The sequence below is a fragment of the Haliotis asinina genome, chromosome 10 (genome assembly GCF_037392515.1).
Source record: "Haliotis asinina isolate JCU_RB_2024 chromosome 10, JCU_Hal_asi_v2, whole genome shotgun sequence".
NCBI lineage: Eukaryota > Metazoa > Mollusca > Gastropoda > Lepetellida > Haliotidae > Haliotis > Haliotis asinina.
The window spans coordinates 45,511,153-45,526,559 of record NC_090289.1 but is presented as its reverse complement, the minus strand read 5'-3'; the positions used below and the strand labels follow the sequence as shown (position 1 = coordinate 45,526,559).

General features: G+C 39.6%; 1 protein-coding gene across 1 annotated transcript in view; it reads left to right on the top strand.

Moving 5' to 3' along the window:
- Window positions 1–15,407, top strand: part of LOC137298720 (protocadherin-16-like) — a 36,711-nt gene that overhangs the window by 18,314 nt on the left and 2,990 nt on the right. The window contains exons 14-24 of the mRNA XM_067831000.1: window positions 87–249; window positions 1,517–1,746; window positions 2,527–2,709; window positions 6,518–6,619; window positions 7,708–7,832; window positions 8,182–8,365; window positions 9,244–9,287; window positions 9,802–9,934; window positions 10,439–10,482; window positions 11,793–11,925; window positions 12,214–12,257. Coding sequence (XP_067687101.1) covers window positions 87–249; window positions 1,517–1,746; window positions 2,527–2,709; window positions 6,518–6,619; window positions 7,708–7,832; window positions 8,182–8,365; window positions 9,244–9,287; window positions 9,802–9,934; window positions 10,439–10,482; window positions 11,793–11,925; window positions 12,214–12,257 — 1,385 coding nt within the window. The remainder of the gene's footprint in view (window positions 1–86; window positions 250–1,516; window positions 1,747–2,526; window positions 2,710–6,517; window positions 6,620–7,707; window positions 7,833–8,181; window positions 8,366–9,243; window positions 9,288–9,801; window positions 9,935–10,438; window positions 10,483–11,792; window positions 11,926–12,213; window positions 12,258–15,407) is intronic.

The following is a 15,407-nucleotide window of genomic DNA, read 5'->3' as shown; positions in this document are numbered from 1 at the left end:
TGACGGAAACTGCTTATGGTCACATATTCATATATATGTGTATTTGGTGAAAATCATCTGCTGTGTTTTTGCCTTTGTGTTTCCAGCTCGCAATTAACATAATTGATAACAATCAGCGACCAAAGTTTATGAAACCGAAGTACATACACAGCATCAGGGAGGAAATTGAGATAGCAAAGCCGCTTCACCTCCTCTATGTGATAGCGCAAGATGACAACAAGCCAACCTGCAACTGCACATATGAAATGGGTAAGGGGCAAAGTTGATGTTATAGAGCATTGTGACACGTATAAGATGGAAAGACAATGCTCGACCCCTATCTCCGAGTGAGCGCATGGTGGCACAAAGTCGACTTGCAAGTACAGATATATAACGGTACGATAAAAGCTCGACCTCTGTCGTGGAGTGAAGGTGAGATAGCGATAACGCGTAATATGGTAACGCAAGGCCTGACCCATCTCATGGAGTGAGCGCAAGATATCCACATACCGACTTGTGACAACAAATATGAAAGCTAGGACGAAGCCTGACTACCACGTGGACCAGAGGCAGTTGTGCATCCAGACAATAAAATTGTTTGACTCTCTGCTATCAGTAGGGCAGGACATTAAATTTCATATCTGGTATCGTCACTTACTTTAAGGGTTTACATATGTTTTCAGAGCTATCGTAAATAGATGATGATAAAGTCATGTTACTTTGGGTCATCTGTTGTTTTCAGTCTAATGCGGGTCTGGATTGCAAATGATCCAGTCTGTGTTGTATTGGTTAGAGCGTCCGCTCGAAGGACAGAAGGTCGTGGGTACGATTCCCAGCCCCTTCATACAAAAAGACATTAAAATATGGTATTTGTTGAGCCATGCCTGAGCCATGCCTGAGTCCAAGCATTAATGGGAGGGGTCAAGCGAAGTTGAACGACAGGGTGACTTCGCTGGAGAAGGTCATCGTATCACACTGCATGGACTGATGACCATGATGTCAGTCACTGGTTTGTCTGGTCCGGATTCGAGTGAGTGAATGAGTGAGGGAGTTATAATTTAACGTCACATCGGCAATATTTCATCCATATCGTGACGAAAACAAACATGATTATATGAAATATGTAAATGTTATGACACCCGTCGTCAAAGTACGGTACAATAACTAGAGTATCACAATCCGATTTTAAAACTAGTATATGCAGTTACAAATAACAGCACAATTTGGACATTATGTGAAATTAGGATATGGATCACCAACAACTGAAGGTAGATCACCATACTAGGGTCCAAAGGGACTTTCATTACCTTTGCTACCTGCATGGGCCTTAGCTGGAATCACACCATCCCCTCAGCTGCTGGCGATTATAGAAAATGTAGCCGAAATATAAAAATTGGTAAGGTTATATTTGACCTTGAAAGATTTGGGACTTGCGTATCCTGTCAGAGGGACAATAATTTTACGATGCTTTAATCCCCTATGCAAACTATGCCAACAATGAACATCACTTCGATGACGATTCACATTTTCTTTCCAGATGATTCAGAATATTTTACAATCGAAAGCACGACCGCTAGCGTCCTTCAGGTAAAGTCTGTGGACAGAGAAAAGATCGGTGACAACGTAACACTGCATATCACAGCCACTGATCACGGGTCTCCCCCAAAATCTACCCGAACGCTGCTCGTGATAAACATTGTAGACATCAATGACAATGCCCCTTTCTTCTCCCGTGAGCAACAGTTACAGAACTTTACAGTTTCCAAGGTATTTTCTCCTTCGTAGACATTTCTCCGTAGACGTGTAGACGTTCTTTTTTCAAGGACTCGTGAAGGTCCGGGGTAGAACAGTCCTTCAGAAACCCACGATTTCCATAGAAAGCGATTATGCTTGTCGTACAAGGCGACTAACGGGATCGGGTGGTCAGGCTCGCTGACTTGGTCGACCCATGTCCTCGGTTCCCAAGTGCGCAGATCCATGCTCATACTGTTGATCACTGAATTGTCTGGTCAAGACTCGGTTATTTACAGATCGCCGCCATATAGCTTGAATATTACTGAGTTAAAACTAAACTCACTCACTCTCCTCCATTCTGACCCTACTGGAATTACCCTGTGCCAAACCTTCAAAGGTTTCATCTGACATCTGTGTACGTGGACAGGGTGGTATTTTTGATTACCGCCACACCCAGCACTCTCAATCACGAATCTAGACAAGATGAACCAGTGATCAACAGAATGAGCATCGATCTACGTAATATCGGGATACGATAAAGACCGAATTACCCGAAACTTCTGTTGTGTCTACAAGTGAATTAGTTTGAGGAGTTGATGAAAAGTTGGTACTACATTGCTATGAATGGAAGATTCTTGAATCTTTCCAAGTTTTTTCATCCTTTATCCATCTGCACCATGTCGTCAAATTAAGGGTAAATATCGCCAAGAAACTTTTATATCGTTAAGATACTTTGAATAGCTGAATGAGCAGCGTATTTGTCCTTGAAGAAAAACACCTTGAAAATCAGTTTGGGAAAATTGTGTATTGCAGAGGACATCGATCAACACAACAATCGGCCGAGTGGCCTTTACAGATGAAGATGAACCATCAACGTCAAGTCCACGTTTCGCAACTTTAATCAACACCAACGACAGAATACGACTCTGTGACGATGGATCGCTGGTAGTAACTCACCCTCTTCTGAATCCTGGAGGAGAAAATGATGTCATTCAGGTGACTGTACTTGGTTAAGCCTCATACAAAAGCAATGTACATGTAGTTTACATTGAATACTGAAACAGTACATTGAAATGACTTATGATTTTCTACAAGACGTAAACATTTTCATGCATTGGTCCATCTTTCTGTCACTTATTAAGCGCCAGTTGTCTTTTTGACTGAACGCAAAGGGAATACAAGTGTACTTTGGTTAATGTTGTATTTTTTGTGAAAGTGAAATTATTTTGGCCTATAATTGCATTTGCAATATAATAACATACTATAACCTACATTCAAATTGTTTTCAAATAATTCATTGAATATGGTGATGCACAGTTCGAAGAGTGTATTCCACGGGCTCATATGATATGAACTGTAGATGGAGGGCGGTAGTTTCGACATCCATAGAGATATAATTATTTTCACGTGTTTGCAAAGATACATTGTGGATCGGGATGCCCATGGTAATGTAGGATGACCAGGCCCTAGATTTCTGAGATAGTCGTAGCGCTAAGATAGTTTCGAAATTTAGGCCCAGTAATTCGCATCGATGAAGGTCTCAAGGGTAGATATACCTGTAGCAAGCATGAAAAATCATGCAATATTTGTATATACTATATGTTTATGAATGGTCTATTACTGAATAGAATATCTATCTGTCTGTTTCCCTTCCAAGTCTCGCAAAGTGATAGACCACATAAACCAACTTTCCTGTCAACACAGCTGTATTGGGGATTACCTGCTTGGGCTTCTGGTTCACTCCCATAAGACAGACCTCCAAAAGACAGACTCAATGAGTACACTAATTTGCTGACCAATGCTATCCACCCCTATTTAGGTAATGAGCTGACCAAGAGTCACTACAGACTGTAGTAATACACACTTCTATCTCCTGGGCGCTTGTCCTTTTACTGACCCATCACTACCAGAATCAAGTCAATTCACTTTTCTTGGTTTCCCGGCGATGGACATGTATGCAGGTATACATTCTTACAGACAGGGAAGTTGATTCGGTACATATATAAGCATAAGGAGTATCTACAAATGCATTTTACATTAGTTTAGTCTTACCTTTGAAGTCTTGAATAGGAATTTTCATTTTGGGTACTCAAAAGCTGGACAAATTTGAAAACTGATGGGTTTTCCAATAATAAGGCTTTCAGGACAATTTACTTCAATCGTGATAAACAGGACATTGTAAAACAAAATGGAATTCATACTCTATGTAACTACCCTAAAGAGTGGACGTTTGGAATTATTATCCCGATATACAAGAAAGGTGATCCTAATGAACCAGGCAACTACAGACCAATTACCCTTCTTGAAGTGGCATCGAAGATATTCGCCAAAATAATTTGCAATAGGTTATCAATTTGGGCCACGAGAGAAAATACTTTAGCTCCAGAGCAAGCAGGATTTAGAAAAGGTTTTCAGACTACCGATAATATTTTTGTTTTAGACACTGTTATAAACAAATATTTATCACTGCATAAAGGTAGACTCTACTGTGCGTTTATAGATCTAAAATCAGCTTTCGACTCAGTCCCCCGTAATGGCCTTTTGTATAAGCTATGGATTGGCAACGTTAAAGGTCGAGTCTTTAGACTTATTAGAAATATGTATGAAAACGTAAAGTCTTGTGTTCTTGTAGGAAATAATTGTACCCAATTCTTTGATTGTAATTTCGGAGTTCGTCAAGGCTGCCAGCTTTCCCCCTTTCTCTTTTCATTTTTTATCAACGACTTAGTGCAAGTTCTTGAGCAGGATAATCAGTGGTCTATCAGTATCGGTATGCTGCAATTGTTTATATTACTGTTTGCAGACGACATAGTGATGATGGATAGTACAGTTAAAGGTCTCCAGAAAAGGTTAGACAAATTGTCAAGGTATTGTGATAAATGGCAGTTGCTAGTTAATTTAGATAAAAGTAAAGTTATTGTCTTTCGTAAGAAAGGTAAACTTAAAACTTATGAAAGATTGTACTATAATGGCCAACCCGTGGACATAGTTTCTTCCTACAAATATCTAGGAGTACATTTTTCAAGCTCCGGCAAATGGTATATTGCTCAAAAAACTTTAGCTCTCCAAGCTACTAAAGTTATCCAGTGTTTAAAGTCTAAGATATATAATTTCTATAACTTGCCTATCAACATGCTATGTCACATATTTGATGTTAAGATTCGGCCGGTTTTATTATATGGTAGCGAGGTGTGGGGTTTTCACCCCTCACCAGATGTAGAAAGAGTCCATGATCGTTTTTGTAAAGAGCTCTTATATTTACAAAGATCTGTACCGAATATTGTAGCACGTGGTGAGTTAGGTCGCCATTCACTTAGAGTTAACTGTTATGTAAAGATTATCAAGTATTGGATAAGACTCTTGTATCAAGATGATAATGTTATTCTTAAGAAAGTTTATTCCTACCAGTTATCATTAGCAAATCAGGGTTTGAGCTGTTGGGCATTAAAGGTAAAGTCGTTATTATTTGAGTATGGCTTTGGTGAAGTCTGGAGTAAGCAGGATGTTGGTGTTATAAATCATTTCATTTCCTCTTTCAAGCAGAGATGCATAGATATTGATAAGCAGCGCTGGTTTGAAGATCTCCACAGATATAACAAACTAACTTTGTACCGCTCTGTAAAACAAGAGGCAGGTTTTGAAAAGTACTTATCTTGTATTTCTGTTAAGGTTTATCGTATTGCCCTTACTGCATTCCGCTGTTCTGGCCATAGATTATTCATTGAACAGGGTAGGAAAATAGGTTTAGCCAGGGAAGAGAGACTTTGCCCCATGTGTATAGTTAGACAAATTGAATCAGAATATCACTTTTGTTTGGTATGTCCTTTTTATGATAGTCTAAGACGCTCCCTCATTCCTGCATACTACTTCACATTTCCCTCAGAAACCAAATTTCAACAGTTGTTAGCATCAAAAAATGTTCATGTATTATCACTGCTTGCAAAATATGTATTCCTAGCAGTTAAACTACGATCACGTTTTGTATTGCCAAATGTATAACTGATGTTCCAGGCGCTTTGTTGTGCTACACACTGTATTTCCCTTTTAAATGTATAATGGGCCAGTGGCCACCCATACTGTCAATAAACTCACTCACTCTATGTAAATGGAACAGGGAATACCTGTTCAGAATATTATGACACTTTCTTGTTTCAGTATATAAGTTTTGTATAAATTGCAGGCATTGAGTAAGATACTATTGCAAAAGACAGTATCAATAACATGTTCACACAATAGTAAATCTGGACAACTGTATTGCAATAAACTGGAAAGCATGATCAATGAGTCTTTGTTTAATATGAGGCAGATAAGAGACATTCAATTCTAGCTTATACCATTTATCACCAAAACCAAGAGTTGCAATATGTCTTAATTTAAAAATCATAATTCATTACTCGAACTAATAACACTATAGTTAATGCCTAATGTCTTCTTTTGTATCATACCATAATTATTGTCAAGGGTACAACATAATTAAGCTTCATTGAACTAACCATACAACATGATGTTTTAAGCAGTCTGTCTTTTGGGAGGTCTGTCTTCTGGGAGGTCTGTCTTCTGGGACGAAGTATTGTATGTTTTATTCTTACATAGTGTATGTATTTTGTTTGTTTTTGTATTGTTTTTATTTTATTTTATTTTGTTCCAAAATTTATTGTTATTTGGAAGAGTATCTTGACTCGGCAAAAACATCAACAAGTGAAAAGAAACATTACGCTGGGGATGTATGTGCGATGAACGAAACAAGCAGGATGCTTAGAGATGTTTCACTTGCTAACTAGTCATTGTTACGTCATGTCCACAGATTGTGACCCAGGTTAAAGACACTAAGAAAATGATCCCAGCTCTCCCGGAACACACGAAGGCAACTGATGACTTGACACATACAGCCAAGATCGTCATCACGGTACAACAGCACAATAACACGCATGCTCCACATTTTTCAGAAGGTGAATACGAATACTTCTTGAAAATACAATATTGTACTCGTTCTGTAGCCCTCTATGAAGAGTTAATTCATCCTGGCACATTAACAATTATATCTAGGGGTGGGATGTTTCATGAGGACAAATAACAGTCGATGTCTTTGTAAAACCTTTATGGGAGACGTTTGAACGATATTGTGAATCTTCTCCTTTAAGGAGAATAACCATGTCTGGTTGGGTTCACTAGTTTTGTTCCGTGACTATTCAGGGGAACATCTGACTTTCCCAAGAAAGCATTTTGTGTGGTGGGTTTCTCACAGGATAGGGTGACGTTCTGTACAGTGTTTTCATCTCCATTTGTTTCTCACATTCCACTGGGCCGGAGGGTATAATAGTTGGTAAAGCGTTCGCTCGTCACATCCAATTCCCCACGTGGATACAATGTGTGAATCCCATTTCTAGTGTCTCCAGTCGTGATGTTGCTGGAATATTGCTAAAAGCGGCGTAAAACGCAAATCACTCATCATTGACTAGTATGCCAAGTGTTCATTAACAGTAAGGATGTGTCCGCTGATGCTGAAGTCAGTGTGGGCCTCCGTGCGTTTCTGTCTGTCAAGAGGTCTCACAGATGTAACTATACCCTGCAACAAAGGCCATAGTATCATCTATCACAGGTAGATTATTTTATGAGATTGAAACTGGTTTCCTTCAGTGAGAGCTTATATTGATATAATTTACCTGCCAATATTACAGAGTATATTTTAACTATCAGGTCTATATACCACGAGCGTGTCTGCTATTGCGAGTAAAACCCAACAAGTTCTCGTACCAGGATTCCAAGCAATAGATGAGGATGGTGACAACATTACATATGCCATAATATCCGGCAACTTCAGGGTAAGCTTGCAGAATGTTCAGCGTAAAATTCAATCTCATATATTCTACTTTATCTGAGCTAGGAGATCCCGTCACAACTGTTTTCTGCGTCTAATGCTTGTTGTGAGAGGCGACTGGTAGTTGCGTTTGCTGACTTGGGACTGCCTTCTGCATGATTGATCTTCCTTTGCAGGATACTTTCAAGATCAACGGAATATCTGGAGTCATCACGTTGGCGTACGATATAGATGAGCATGTCCCTCACATTGTGAACCTCACTGTCAAAGCAACGGACGATGCTGAAGTGTCTAAGACAGGGTGACGTTTTACGCGGTTCATGGTTTTACATGATTTTAAAGGAGAGAAAATTGCATTCCTGATTCCAGATTTCTGTAGGCCTTATTGAAATATTGTGGATCTCAAGTATTCTCAAAGTGTGTTTTCATTATTAAGTAGTGTCATACAAAATACGAATTTTCTTGTGTAAGATTCTCACCCAATGTCACTGAATTAACTTTACGGTGGTTGATGAGCACGTGCTGCGGTACAAAATATATCTTTCATGTTTATAATCTAAACATTACCGTAAGTATGTTTTTTCGGGAATTGCCGTTTCCCAATGTATTGTCAACTTGTTTTCATTGCAATATTGTTCACCCAATTGCAGGACGTGCGTGGTTCAGATCACCCTTGAAGGGTCATCAAGCCGACAATGCTATTCTCCCTCAGAGTTGAGCCACCAAGTCGGGTCTAACACATCACCACAAGTCCAGTTCATTGCCCCTCTTGGAGCTCTGTCAGGCTTGTTAGCCATTGCAATCATCGCGTCCCTTGTCCTTATCGTCAAGTATGTACAAAAGGAACTATACAATGACTGTTGGCTTGGCTTAAACATAATGCCATTGTCACAACGTAAATTGTAATTAGAACAAGCAAATTTATGATCACGTCAAGTTAATTGTAATGTGCTGTAAGTATTACATTTGGCATTTTAATACAACTTACGTCATAACAGTCATTATAACTTTCATCTAGGTCTCAAACAGAACGTAAGTGATTTTGGACAGTGCACTTCCTTGAGTAGGGCTTTGCGTCACATCGACTTTATTCTCCAGCCACATGGTGACGAGCACTTGCTTGAAAGGATCTTGATACTTGATACAACCATTTTGTGAAAGCAGATAGCAAATATACTGTGGCAAAATGATTGGCATCTCTCATGGCTATGTTGAGGTGTCCATATATTAGCTGAATTCCATTAACGGATATGACAGTTAGGTATGCAAGGACACACGACAAACACAGTGGCCAGTTTCAAACAAGAGATGAAACATCTGGTGATGCTGATCGATTTGTAAGTGCGTTTGTGGAGCTTTTTTCGGGAAAAGGATTAAACGTTTCACCATAACAATTTAGCTAATGTGGGGACCAAATATGACGTTCATTACTTTGTATAACCTCCGGGAGCGGTTAGCGTGTGGTCAAAAAGTAATAAACTCTCGAAACCTTGGTTCGAACATACGACCAGCAGGCTGTATGTGACACTCTCAGGTTCAGCACCATTAGAACGGTGTGTCACACTTGTCAAACTCTGGACGCTTTTGAAAGATATCTGTACATGGTTAGCTACATTTACCCCCTGTCTTTCCGATGCAAGGATGGTAGGCTCATTGCTGCCAATGTAGTAGATCATGTGTGCATATACTGTTTGTTGTCTGTTCTGTTGCAGAAGAAGGAAGTGAACAATCCAGGATATGTTCACCTTGACAGGCGGTAAAGTACTTTCATCTTGCGTCCTTCGAGCATTAGCAGAACGGCTTATTATGTTCTCTCCCAACTAATTTGTAATCAAACATAACGTTTCCATAAAGCTGACATACGTTATGCTCAGAAGTCTCCTACCTATTCCAGAAAGACGCTGTTTTAGGAACTTATTAAAATACACACATGAGTGCCCCACCCATATTCCGCAAATATCATGACGTTGCAGAATGTATCGGTTTCTTTCTGACACACGTGCTTGTACTATGCAGCAGCTATAGTAGCTATAGTGATGATCCAAGCTAACATTCAGCAACCCATGCTTGTGGTAAGAGGCGAGTAACGGGATCGGATGGTGCGACTGGCTGATTTGGTTCGCACATGACATCGTATCCCATTTGGTCGATGTTCATGATCACTTGATTGTCGGGCACAGACACGACTATTTACACAACACCACCATTACTACACTATTGTTGCGGGGCGTTAAAGAACAAACGGAACTGATGTTGTATTCCTTCTGCAGGAACCTTCAGAGTGACAGAAATACCGGATATGAGACAATGCAAAACAGGAACCATGACATACACAACGGCTTATCTCAAGACAGAAGAGCTGACGGCGAAGCTGATCCGGGACGTGGTGGTCACAGAGGTTTTGTAAGTAGTTATGATTGCATGTGTATGGGTATGGGAATGCCCTGAGCGAGATTGTTTTTGTTTGAAAAAATATGAAACCGTCACCACACCTGTAGGGGGTCAGATTTGACTCGGTGATTCCTCCCTTGTGGTTAGCGTAAGCTCAAACAATACTCCGCCATGAAGTCATGGATTGGAAAATATAGTGATTCTCTTCCGTTGTGTTTCACCGTAATGTGGGTACCAAATGTGGAGCAGATGAGTGTTGCAACAATGATGCATTCTGAAGATTGTCATTCGATTCCACGACAAGTCGGGTTTCTGGGAGACGCACTGTGCATTTCACTACGATATACCACGTTGGCACATATGAAACTTTCTCCAAGTAATACTTTAGAAAAATAGTTGAACATAATCAGTCACCGTCATCATCTCTCTTCCGATGTTAAAATGCCGGGTTAATGTCATCATTGCAATATAACAGATAATGTATACATTTACCATTTGATTATTTTCATGTTGTAGTCGAACCAAGTGAACAATCCAGCATATGTTCCCCATGAAAGGAGGTAAAGAAGTTTATTTTTACGTCCGTTTTGCTCTCATAATGTTGCCACTTCAACTATATATATTTTCTGATAAGACTTGTAGTTGCCTTCAAATGGACCACAAACATCAGTTATGCCCTGGCGTGCTTTTTGCTGGGTATAAATGCTATGTAGGAAGATACATTTAGTCAGGAAATGTGTCAATAGTATCGTTGCACTACATTGTTTTGTAAACAGAGTTCCATCAAGCATACTAAGTTAATACGGACCACACATATACCTTAAGGACTGAAGTTTTCAGATAGTCGATTGAATGATGATCTGTATAGGATTGGACATACTGAGAACCTTGAATGTAATTGTAAATTTACCTGTGAAAATTGTCATCATTGTTTTATGGAATGTTCTTCGTTTTCTGTTCAGGTAATTGAGTGAGTGAGTGAGTATAGTTTTAGGCCGCTTTTAGCAACATTCCAGCAATATCTCGGCATCACTCGTACCCATTCGAGGAATCGAACCCGGATCCACGGCGTGAGGAACGATTGGGCGAGTGAGTGAGTTTAGTTTAACGCCGCACTCAGCAATATTCAAGCTATATGGCGGCGTTCTGTAAGTAATCGAGTCTGGAATAGAGAATCCAGTGATCAATAGCATGAGCATCAATCTGCGCATTTGGGAACCGATAACATGAGTCAAACAAGTCAGCGAGCCTGACCAGTCCCACCTCTTACGACAAACATAGACGCCTGTTGTGGGAAGCATGGGTTGCTGAAGACCTATTGTTCCCTGGACCTTCACGAGTCCGCGCCTTTTGTGGCAAACACGGGTTGCTGAAGACCTATTCTTCCCTGGACCTTCACGGGTCCGGGACGAACGAACGTTTTAACCACAACCGCCCTTTATGTTGAAGTGATTACTCCGATATGAATTGTGTATGTACCAGATTCACCATGGCGTATCTCCGTGTGTTTTATCTTTACGAGAGTGCATGCGCAACTCCGCTTGTATATATCAAAAGACGGAATGTACGCAATATACTCAAAAACAACAATACACTTGTGACCATCTATTGTTCACAAACTAGAATGACGCTGAAGAAAATTGAAATAAATGACCATATGTTTGGCACGTTTCTTTGTACTATGTAGCCATTTGGTGGGGTAGCCAAGTGGTTAAAGCTTTCGCCCGTCAGGCTGAAGACACAGATGCAATTTCCAACATGGGTACAATGTACGAAGCGTGTTTCTTGGGTCCTCCGCCGTGATATTACTGGAATACTGCATAGTAAAACTAAGCCATTCACTAACATCAGTATGTGTGTTATGTTTAAGACATCGTAAGAGCGAGGGTAACCTTGTAGATGAGACAATGCCAAGACGGTACCAGGGCAGACGCAGCGACTTATCTCAAGGCAGGAGAGCTGACAATGGACTTGCCCGAGGACCTGCTGGTCACAGTCGATTTGTAAGTAGCTTGGATTCAATGTGTGAGGATGTGAGAGTGGAAGTGCGTTAGGTGAGATTTGCTGCTAAGTAATATCACCGCAACATGTTATCTTGTGTCAGGACCAAATGTGACTCTATTCACTTTTATGACTCGCCTATAAAACAAGGACAAGCTTCAACAGTGCTCCACTATCACGTGGTAGATTGAAAATATTACTCTCTGAGTATGCGATATGAGAATGTTGGGCTCAATGTCGCCAGTATTGCAGATGTGTACATTTACTATTTGTGTTATTTCTTGTTGTAGTTAAACGAAATGAACAATCCAGGATATGTTCCCTATGGAAGGAGGTAAAGTGAATATACTGTCATTTTGCGTCTGTCTTGTAGTTGCGGAACAGGAGATAATGTTGTCCCTTCAACTTGCTTTGTAATAAGACGTAAAGTTGCCTTCTAAGGGATAACCGCCATCAGTCATACTCTGGATTCGGCGAAACCGCATTATCAGTGGTTCGAGTTGCGAGGGGAGCTAACTCTAAATACAGCTTGGAACTTCGACGTTTAGTTTCGTATCTGAGAAAAACATGCCACTGCGAAAGCGATGTACGATATCGTCCTTCAGGTTCATAATTAAAAATATTCAGGTTATTCTATTTAGAGAACCAGTTCCACGAATATGAATAGCATTAATGAGCTTCAAGACTTTTCTGCGTGTTTGTCAAACATTACCGAATTCTAGATTACCCACTAGCTGGTTACTGGAGGGACTCGGGTGTGGGCCCACATTGTACAGATAATGGTATTTTCTTAGTAATCCTACTCGAGTTATAGAATCACAGAGTGCATTATGATACTGAAATAACCGATGTCTGAGCCAGTAAATGTAGGCCATTCCATTGTCCTTACGTAACAGTTGGATATCAAGCAGTACTACATCGATGTCAACTACAAAACTATGACACTGCATTGACATGAAAATACTTGTGGGCCCACTTATTTTTTTATCCCTATAGGGCAGTTTGTGGGTGGGCCCACATTTTAAGAAGATAAATAAATCTGCGTATTGTAAATATGCATCGAGCTCACCTTCTATGCTGAAGTTCTTATCGGTCCACTAACGTGTTTTTCTTCAGAGATGTTTTAGGTGGGCCCACATTTTCAAACGAACTAAATCTACTTTTCTTACCATTCAAATGTTACAAAAACGAATCACTCTCACGATGAAAAAAATAACACATTCTGCAGATTCTAAATTTTATACATTCTAGGAACTATATTATACATACATACTTTCAGCACCATGTTTGAAATGTTTTTTATGGGCTTCATGGATATTTAGCAGAGGAACAACATGAACCCTTAACAAGAACTGATGCTAGCAATAGTCACATGAATTTGATGGAACCATTTCAGTATTGTCATACAAAATGTACGAAGCATAACTCTTGAACTGATTCACAATGGTGAAAACAACAAACAATATACTTACTATTATCTCTGCCAATGCATTTCATGATAGTGAAGGAAATTTCAAATTTCACACCGAATCTGAAAAGAAAACTTCAGTCACCAGCACAGATGCTGATTAAATATCTTTGTTGCACTACCAGCGGTAGTTTTGTCAAATTGTTGACAGGAAATACATTACACATACATGCTTTCAGCACCATAATATTTCAAATGTTAAGGTCATCGTGAACATTTTGAGGAGTAACAATATGAACAATTTAATGAGAACTAATGCTAGCTATAGTCACTATAGTTGATGGAAACCTTTCAGTATTTTCACAAAATGTATACCTCATAAATTGATTCAAAATGTGTAATATCTGGCAATAAGACGAAACATGATTGTGAACATAGAGCCATCTTTCTTGTTCCATCTAAACATGGTCTCATCAAGATGAGCAGCCAGCTGTTCTTTTGGGACACACATGATTATTGGCAACAGGGTTTCAGTTGTTCTGTCATATACATAAAACAGAAGAACATTTATTTTGTCTGTCAATCAGACCAAAGATCCAAACTTTTTAATACCCTGATTAGAACCCATGTTGTATTTTCTCTTCCTCCCCCATTTACTCTTATCCATTCCCACCACATCACCAACTCCATCACGTACAACAGGGTCATCAAGGAGAGAACGAGACATGAAATCACGGTATATATTATACCAGTTATAGACAGTGTTCTCACACGTGCTCAACATTTTCACAGCGATGTGACCTGGAATGTCATGGCAATGTACTAAGTGAGGCTTTCCGCCCTTCCCAGAAACTTCCAAATCTTACAGATGTACATTTTGTGCAACGCCATACATGACCATCAGATTTGATCTTTCTGTATTTTTGCCACGACATGGACATTTTACATTTTCACAGTTCATTGTAGAATTCAAAGGTCTTTTCGGTGTCGTTGTATATTGCACCCGTTTGAATTAAATCACGCTTCATGCCGTGCCTGTCTTTGAATACATGCAATATCCAGTAAAATACTTAAATGCCTCCAAGGACAACCAACAACTGTATGATTTAGAATGAATACCAGTGCACAGTAGTGACTCTACCCACCAGAACAATCTTCCAACAAAGGTAAGTCCATCAAATCGTCTCATCAGTAGAATTTTAAATCCTCCATGGGAAACGATTGCAAAGTCATCATTAGGTATCCCAAAATATACGTTTAACTGACTCATCTTCAGATGTCTCATCTTGTAAAGAGTTGAAATATAGTTCCAGTTCACAGCACGATTGTTCACAATATTGGTGCGGTTAAACATGGCAGTATGAGTAATGTATGATTGTTTTTTCTTTGACCACCAAACCAGTGATTCTTTTATTCTTCCCTCCTTGGCAGGGAAGCCATGAGCAACTCTCCTCAGTTCATTCAAATATCCTGAGACAAACATGTTAGTCATGAATAACACACACAAAAACAAGCCCCAAGTTCACCATACGTTTCACGGGAGCCACTGAGATATTTGATCAGAAGGGTCCTGATGGTATAGCCACTAGTGTGTTTAGGTGGATACCTGAATGTTTTATGTATATACAATTTCAAATTCAGTCTGTTTATATAAAATACTGCATTCAAAGTGTGTCTTTTGTACCTTCGGTTGTTCTGTCTTAGTCGATATTTGTAGTAACACACAACATCCAGATCATGAGCAGGAAAGAGTAGTTTAAATCCATGAGAATATGGATATTCATTTAACTCATCCTCTTGAAAATCTTCAATGAGGAAATAGTTGCCTTTGGATGTAAGTTACAAAATCTGTCCTTGTCCTTTAAAACAGGGTAACTTCGACTTAGACAAAAACTCCTTTTGCTAACACAAAGGCTTTTACAGCAGGTTAAATTTACACAGCATCCTCGGAACTCGTCCATGATCCATAATGATGAAGCTATCGTCGTGTAAAAACGTCGGCAAACGTAGTAATGCCTTTACCATATGACCCTTGTCTATGACGTCGAAGTTCATAATCTCAACCAATGGCGTCAT